General features: G+C 26.2%; 1 protein-coding gene across 4 annotated transcripts in view; it reads left to right on the top strand.

The window, feature by feature from the left end:
- LOC108749589 (disheveled-associated activator of morphogenesis 1) overlaps positions 1-9,414 on the top strand; it is a 64,194-nt gene that overhangs the window by 23,182 nt on the left and 31,598 nt on the right. The window contains exon 1 of one of the 4 annotated variants that reach the window (XM_018488372.1): positions 847-873. The exons of 1 other annotated variant lie outside the window; for it this stretch is intronic. Coding sequence is in view for 1 of the 3 variants with exons in the window: in XM_018488370.1 (XP_018343872.1) it covers positions 3,387-3,428 (42 nt within the window). In the remaining 2 variants the exon portion in view is untranslated. Of the gene's footprint in view, positions 1-846; positions 874-3,371; positions 3,429-5,831; positions 5,854-9,414 lie in introns of those variants that run through there. 2 more of the 4 variants (XM_018488370.1, XM_018488375.1) reach the window with 2 other exon arrangements.

Below are 9,414 nucleotides of genomic sequence, written 5' to 3'. Positions count from 1 at the left end.
TATATATATACATATATATATTTAAATCGTTCATTTCTACATAATTACTTACAAAAAAATTCCTATGCTCATATTACTCCTAAGGATGCTCATATTAGCTTACCTAGAGAGTAATATGAGTACTGGGCATAATAAGAGCACCCATCACCATTTCAACATTTGCATTAAAATAATTAATTTCACACAATACTAAGATACATAAAACATCAACAAATCAAATGATATGCATAAATTTTTTTTTAGTTTTCAGTATACTGGCTATATATCAAAATGTTTCCTTAAAGTGTTCATAATACCTCTAATCCTTGCCCTATACATAAGTATTAATATCAATAAACATACAGATATATATTAATAAACTTACAATCTTATAAATAAGTAATATTGCATATTTTTTATGTGAGAGGGAAATGTACACTTAGGTCATATTGGATATATATGTATCCAGTAAGCATGGAGTACTAATTTTTTTTATTTTTTTAGCATCTATATAAATATTTGAAAATATCTCATATTTTTTATTAACACTCAGAAATGTTACCTCTTTTGAATCTGACCAATTTTCAATTTTAAGCTTAGCAAAACTAGAAAAATCGCAAAACTCAGTAGAAACATATAGAATTCGATTACCTTATGTCTATAATAAAAACGACGCTATTACCAGGCCAACTGCGCTAATAAACGTTCTCGGCTGATTCAATTCAATCTGCGATCAAGTTGCGAGTGTCAAGGTGCAATTCCTGCAATATATGTGAGAATTATCCTTAAGACGGTCTAATAAAAGGGACTACAAGATCTCTTTTTCATCTCTCAGTTATGCAATAGGAAAGCATAAAAGTACATGTACAAGAAAGGAAGAAAAATATACAGACGGTATGTATGCGCTTTATTTTTCCTCCTGAAAAACCAGTCGTCGTGCATCAGCGATGAAAAGACAAGAGTGGATTCCGCTTGGCAAGGCTACTACTGCAGGACGAGCAAAGATTTTCTATCATATGCCAGATTACACAAGATATAACAAAAGCCTCTATTATATCAGGGAGTCACGACCGATTTTGTCAAAAATTCTACGAGAGAAAAAGATATATATAATTTCTCTGTATATATGCATTACTTCACTCTAACTTGCACTGTCCCACTCTACAATCTTAATTAAAGTCATAGAGTCAAACAGTATAAGTTAAAGTGAGATAGTATATGTTACATACAGTGGCGTGCAAAAGTTTCCAACCAGTGACATTTTGTAATATATGAAAAAAGCCTGATAAAATTTTAATCATTATCGGGTGTTAATACAAGATGTGGCTAACGAAATGTTGTACTATACCCGAGATTAAAATTTTTTTAAAGTAAAAATGTCACTGGCCGGAAACTTTTGCACTATATATACAGGGAGAAATTATATATCCTTTTGTCTCATAGGGTTACGATAAAACTGCTAATGTCCAGACTAGCTGATACAGAGTGTTTCTACACACATGAATCATAACAAAAAAAAACAAAAAATACGATTTGAAATTCGATGATCTATACATATGGTGAACCACCTGATTGCGAAACTTTTCTTTGTCTTTTTATTTGCTTTTGCATCTATATTTAAGTACGTTAATTAATGATGAACTCTTCTGAATATTCTGAATGTTCTCTAATTACTTATTATCAAACTCACATATGTACTAACCTAATAGATTTTCTAATCTTATATTTGAATGCTATTATTTTATTTGAAATTTTATATAATACAAATTCTTATATTTAGCATTATGTTTTTATCATTTATAGTTTTAAAATTTACTATATAATTTTAAAAGTAGAAATGCGTATTTATCGATAAAAATAATCTAAACATGAATCTAAGATTTTATTTAATAATCTTGGTTCAAAAGTCGAATCAAATCAATATCTATTGATTTTCTGTTTGATATCGACCACATTTTCTATTAATTTTCGAAGATCAACATTTTATCAACGTTGCATCGAAAAGATCAATGTTTTATCAAAGTTCGATAAATAAAGATCAATAGAAAATCTAATAGATATCAAGTCAAACAATCCTAAAAATCAATCGACTACAAATCGACTTGTGAATCCGGGAATTATTTTATTTTATTTTTTAATGAAAATTTTCTGATAAAGAAATATTTCCAACGAAAACAATAATAATCTTTATGAATAAATTCAATGTAAAAAGTACAGAAGATGTATAGAAACCAAGCATTAAAAAAAAATAAACTTTTTGTTTGTTAGAATAAAAATTTTCTATTGTATTAAAATATTGAAAATTTTATAAAAATATTGGATTGAGGAAAAAGTTTCTTCGCATTTTGTAATTCAAAATAGTATATATAATATTTTCGTCAAAAATGAACGACATTTAAATTTAAGAAAAAGGGTTTTAAAGTTTAAAATTTCTACTTTTGAAAAATATTTTGAAAGGTTACTATATTTTTTGAGTTTCTATGAGTTTGGTAATTTTTAAATTTAAAAAACTACGAGCTGAAAAAAATGGAAAAATTTGTTTTCACTTTGGGGGTTTTTCACGTGCCCAAAAAAAATTTACGAAAATTTTTGACTACCTATCGTGAAAGCTTAAAGCTTTCTCTACAAAATCTTTTTTTTTTAATGTCCCTATGATTTTTTGTTCCTGAGTTATTCGTGAGTTAAATAAAGGAGCATTCTGACTTTGATTGCTCATGATTCCGATTAAAATCATGATACCGAAATTTAAAAAACATTCTTAAAGCTGAAATTTTACTAGCGAATGATGTAATTCGCAACAAATAAAAACTTTTTGCAACAAAAATTTTTTTTAAATACGAAGAACTTTTCCTCGACCCAATATTAAAACAAGGTGGTTCTTTGACCAAATTTGTGTGACTTTTAATTTGACTTTTTTTTGTACTCGTTTACTAGTTAACAATCATATTTATTCTGAGCGCAAATTCGATTTCTGTGCGATGTGAATTACAAATAATATTCCGGGTTTTACATCAGGCCCGAGCCGATCGGCGTATTCGTGGCAAAGAAATTCTAGCGCGCAAGTAGGCCCCCCTTCTTTCCAAGGCCTGATTGGGGGACCCCTATGTGCACCTGTGCAGGTTGAGAGGTGTTGTATTTTCACTTGGCAGTTCAACCTACAATCGCGTGCAAGAACGTTCCGCGGAGAAGGTCGTCCGCTGTCTCGATTGAAACGAGCAGAAAAGTCGGTTTACAATATTTATGATAGAATTTTCAATCATCATTGTTCTTTCAAAAAAATTGTCGAATTTTTTAATAATTCTATAAATACAAAATATTTTGACAAGTGAAGGATTTACATTGGAAACGTTGTGCTGTTAAACATTTTATTCTTCTCAACGAGAATTAAATTGAATTGTCAGAAATAAATGAAGAAAATCAACGAAACACTTCTCATGAAACTTCAAAAGGTACTTCTTTCTGAAGATTATAAAATATAAACAATGAATTGAACGAAAAGTGACAATTTTATTAATGTTAATTATAATATTTTTGGAATAAAAGCTAAAATTTTAATAATAAATTACAAAAATAATTTTTGTTACAACTTGAAGGTAGATCTCAGAAATTATATCTTGGACATTAAAAGAATAATCAAAGATAAGAAATATGAAAGGCAGATTTTGTTACAAATTGATTAACATTTGTTAGAATCTTTCTCTGTAGTGAAACAAAACCTTGAAATATATTTTTTATAAAATAATTTGGTAACAAAGACTAAATAATACATGTAAACCGATATATACCTAATATGTAAAATGACTTTGTAATAATAATTAAGTCTAATAATAAACAAATTATAAATTATGATAATAATAAATAATATAATTTTTCTACAATTATTTTAACTTTATTGTTATAAAATTTAATCTTAATTAAAATCTAAATTTTTATATAAACTATCATTGTAAAGATATATTTTTAAGTATTAAACATCGTATTTAAGTATTAATATGATGTTTTAAATAACTAAAAGTAATAAAAAAAACTTTAATATAAAATTTAGTAAAAATTTGTGTAAGTTATGAAAATTGTATAACTAATAAATGATTAATTAAATATTTTAGATGTATCCAATTTTTGTAATTACAATATATGACATTGCGGTCAAAATTGCAATTTAATGATTAGCTTAATATCTTTAAATAATTTGGTATTAACTATTTTTTAAACCAAGAATTTAATTTAAAAACACAATGACACGTGAATATTAAAGAAGAATCATAAATATCTCCGATTATAAGGGTGAAAGGAAAAGACTGATTTAAACATGAATTGATTTAAAAAAAATGAAGCTTTAATGCCGTGTATAATCTCAATTCGCAAGCAAAAATAGCAAAACAATAAAATTCTAGCGATTTAGGGGAGACTGGGGACAGTTGTAACGGAGGTTAGTTGTAACAATGCGTTTTTTTTTAATGATAAGAGATAAGATAATCATTTGAAGAACAAAAATAGTCAGTACCGAGGCCTGTGTTTGCTTCATGACATCAATCGCGCGTGCGCCGCATGTAAAAGAAGTTATATGTAGGGTGCTCAGATAAGCCATGTAAGGGTAAATTTACGATGTTGTACTTTTTTTGCTTTAAACTTTCAAATAAAATGCTTTTTATTATGTTTTTATTTTATTAATTCTAAAATATGTTTTCTCAAGCTATGTGCATGTCTTTTTTTTTATATTTTCAAGTGATTTAAATATATTTATATAAACGTTGACAACATCGGTTTGAGGTTTAAAGTACCGCATCGCCAGGATACATTATAACACCATTACAATTAACAGTAAATATTAAGAAGAATCCGCTCACCTCAAATTTTGATAAAAACTACACTGAATGTGTTTACGCGTTTTCGTACAAAAATAAAGATTCGACAAGAAAAAAGTGTCGCTCTGATTTGTGAATCGAAATATTTTAAGTTGACGACTATTTAGATTAGAAAATCTGTCAGCCACGAAATATACTGCAAACGAAATATACTGCTACGCGATGAGATCACATTTTCATGCTCTATAGCCGCGAATGTATTGTATTTCTTGTTGTAATAGATATTATTCACTGCTTTACAAACACAAATTTACTGTTTAAAAACAAATTATCTATTCAAAAACACGAATTTAATGTTTTAAAAATACAAATTCACTGCTTTGAAACAAATTTTCTGCTCTAAAATACAAATTCACTGCTTTTTAATAGTAAATTTACTGATTTAAAAACAAAAATAATATAAAAAGATAATTTCTGTTTTAGAATAGATAATTTATTTTTAAAGCACTTTGTGTTTTTAAAGCAGTCAATTTATGTTTTAGAACAGATAATTTGTTTTTAGAATATGTTACAACTTTCCCTAGCTTTGCTTCATTTTGCTCCAAATTGAAGTAAGATATATTAATTCGGATTTTAATATTTTAATCATAAATAGCCTAAAATTACATCTTTTTGCAAATAATACCATAAATCCAAATAGTTGTTACGTCATGTGCATTAAAAAAAAATAAACATATTTGTTATAAATAAAGAAATACATGTATATTTTTAAGAATTGTTTTTCTAACAACTGTCGCCAGTTTCCCCTATTATTTTAGCAAGATAAAATCTTAATAATTAGAGTAAAATTAATTTTAAATGCTGAGTTTAAATTCTATAGACACAATGTAATTCAATAATGTAATCACAAATATTGGTCAGTCTCACGTGGGAAGCAAGCAACTTTCGAATGTATATCCGAGATGAGATGTCTTGATTCTTGATTCAGAAGAAAACATTTATTTCGAAGAGGAAATTGACAAAATTGAAAATGGACATCATGTTGGAGAAAATAGGAAAATTAAATTTGGTAACGTGTATAATTTAGTTTAGTATGTATAATTTAAATAACATTAATTATAAACTATATATAAATTAAGTATAACACGCTGTTATGGTATACTATATTAGCAACATGAATAATAAATGCTTTGTATATGCTCTAAGTTGCAGTTGCTATTGCTTAATTGTATTTGGGCTAAAAATGACAATTGCTAAAAATGATAATTGTACAATTGGAAAAATAGATACCGAACCATCAATATAATCAATTTTTTTTTAATATTTGATATAGTATATAAAAATAGTAGTAGAAAAATTTAATAATATAATAACAATTATTTAAATTTATAAAGAAATTAATTTTGATCCAATTAAAAAACCAATTAAAAAATTAATGGCACTTAAATTTTTTAATTAATTAATTAATGTGTTCTATAAAGCATGAATATATAATATAATTCAAAACATATTACATACGTAGGGTAAAATCAATTGTGAATCACTCTTTAAAAAAAATCATATTTTTTTTTATCCAGAACAATATCAAACAATTAATAAAACATTTAATAGTCATGATTGATCATAAAAATTATGTTATAAATGATTTTATTCCATTTCATTACCGTTTTATATTTTTTTAATTTCAATTAAGAGGGAACACTGACGAATTCAAAAAATCGATTTTTTGTTTTTTGCATTTATGTAATGTATGGAGTTTTAAAAATATGTCCCCAAAATATTATTTAAAATTCGTAACAGAATTATATTAAATATGATAGAGTAGTACGTGGTCAAATATATAAACTAAACACATAAAACTTTAAACGTTTTTCTCAAAACCACGTTTTTATAACGCTTACATATCTCAGCCAATTTTTATCCGAATGACTTGAATTTTGGACAGAATGTTTACAACAAAATTGTCTTCAGTTAAGCGTACGAATTTTTTAATCGGATTATTATTAGTTTTTGAGAAACAATAAAAAAAGTAATGATTTTTTTCGTAAAATTGAGATCTCTTTTTTTAAAACAGCGTTTTGTCTAAAATTATTTTATAAAAAAATCAGTACGCTTAACTAAAACTACACTCATATAAGGGAGACCGGGGAGCTAATAGACTCATTTTTTAATTTTAAATTTTTACAGACAAAATTAAGAGACTCATCGAAAAAATGAATTCTACACCAGTTACGACATACATTTGACTACCTAATAATATTTTAATAATAAGAGGAAACTAATAATTAATATGAAAAAAGTGCATTTTTCTAATGCATTCCATCTGATTCAACTAGCCTCGGAACCGGGATAATTTGACTAAGATTATTAAAATAAAGATTAATATATGTATTTTAAGCTACATCTTTGGCTACATATTAATAAAATTTTTATAAAAATATTTTTTAAACACAAACATTCGCTTCGCAGGACAAAACAATACTTCTTTTTACAAAATTTGTTTATTTCATGCAAAAACACGTACAATGAGGCTAGTTTTCGAGATTGGACATGAGGGAACTAAACTTATAACATTTACCACTGAGGTAAATCTCTTTAAAGGAATAAAATTTTGAGTAAGTACTATAAGAGTCGTCACTATGTGAGTCATACAGTTCCATGCTGTGGTTAGTCTACTATCCCCATCTATTCATTTTTTAAAAACATTAACAATATACGATAACAAAGACACATAAACAAAAAAATCTGTTGGACTTTATTAAGTAAGAACTACACTTACTATCTAAGCAGAAATCAAATATCTCAAACAATCATGTACGATTGTAAAACAAAAACTTTAAGAATAAAAATATTTACTTAGGTGTACGATTTTTTAAAATTGTGATATAACTTCTGTTATAGATGTGTTCGCAACAAGATGTTATAGCAGGTTGAGCGGCAGTCGCTGCGTGCTTAGATACGTTTACGCATGTCTCGCGTATTTTGTTTTTAATGTAGCCTCGATTATTCTACTTACCTCTATAGTCAACTGACTCCGGTTTCCCCTACTTCAAAATTAAAAAAAAATTTTATTTTAGAGCTCCCGTTCAGACGCAGCACGAGCGCCCGTGCACCCATGTTTTTCAAGGTGCACATTAATGAGCACTAAGACTAGAAATATTAATATTATTTAATGAATTTTTTGTAATAACTTTGTAAATATATATACTTCGTAAATATATGTACTAATATATAAAGACAATAATTCACACAAGCTATTCACTTTTACAAAAAAAATTCACAAAGACATTTTTTTTTGGCCGTCACAGTAGTGTTCTTCCTTAAATAAAGTGACAATTATTCACAATTAAACCCCAGGTACTAATTGCGAATCATTTCACTTCTAAATGCTTTATTCTTTTTGGTGGCGTTACTATACCCCATAAGGATAAAAATAATTTGCGTATGCATATAATATATGTATAACGAAATTATAATTGATGACCCACAATTGATGATCTAGTTCTAATTGTAGATAATGATGCAATTTTAACAAATTCAAGTTTATTTAAAATTAATGACAATAAAAAATCAATGATAATTTTAAAAAATTGATAAAAATTAAATGTTTAGCAAAACAGTTAAATTATGAATAGTAACACTTTTTGCATATAAATACTATTTTATATTTTATTTTGATACTTAAAATAAATAAATCTTTTCGGGATGGCATTATTGTAAGATTTGACAAATTTTTAAACAATTTTATAATGAATTTACGCAATAAAAGTATTGTTATAACATAGTGATTAAACAACACCCGCGGACACATTTAATCTCAACTAAGAATAATATTGATTTTTTCCATGAAATCTAGTGCTATTTACTACCTAACTATAAAAATCATAAGGCGATTCTTATGATATTACATTTTAAATGAATTTTTAAAATCACATACGTCAATTAACCTCACATATTTAATAGATTAACAACATCAAAAAAATGTGTAGCGCTATTCTTAATAAATTAAATTCACTTGACATTTGAAAGAAATAAAACAAGTGCTAAAGAATCTTATGATATATATCATTTAATGAAAAATACTATAATTATTTTAATATCAAAAGTGATCCGGAATTAGTGATTGATCCACATCTGATGGTTTTACCCTAATTGGATTAATTGTTATATTAAAATCTTATTGACTTTCTAATACGTGATTCTTCATATATAATGAGCATGTGACGAAATATCTGTAATACTTTTTATTGCAATTTCGAAAAAAATACTTGAATCATCATCAAAGATATGTAAGTGAAAATCTCTTTTAATGTACGCGTGCGCTGATTTTAAATTAAGAAGTACTTTATCGTTATTCTTTTTCTTTGTAACTTTTTTGTTTTCTCAAATATTTAAATCATTAATGTTTATTAATAATTATTATTTTTATCATCATTTAAACTGATAACATAAACTGATAATATAAATATTAATTATATCAATGTAGCTGATGTTTATGGTATCAGGTTTAAATAATAAATACAAAATGCAGCAATATAATGAATACAAAATAAAATACATTGTATTAATAGGTATCTAATTGTAAATCAGTAAATGCATAGAAGTAACATTATATAAATATTAGTAAACT

Source organism: Trachymyrmex septentrionalis, unplaced genomic scaffold (assembly GCF_001594115.1).
Source record: "Trachymyrmex septentrionalis isolate Tsep2-gDNA-1 unplaced genomic scaffold, Tsep1.0 scaffold30, whole genome shotgun sequence".
Lineage (NCBI taxonomy): Eukaryota > Metazoa > Arthropoda > Insecta > Hymenoptera > Formicidae > Trachymyrmex > Trachymyrmex septentrionalis.
Note: the sequence above shows the minus strand (reverse complement) of the source record. Positions and strands in the feature narration are given on the sequence as shown.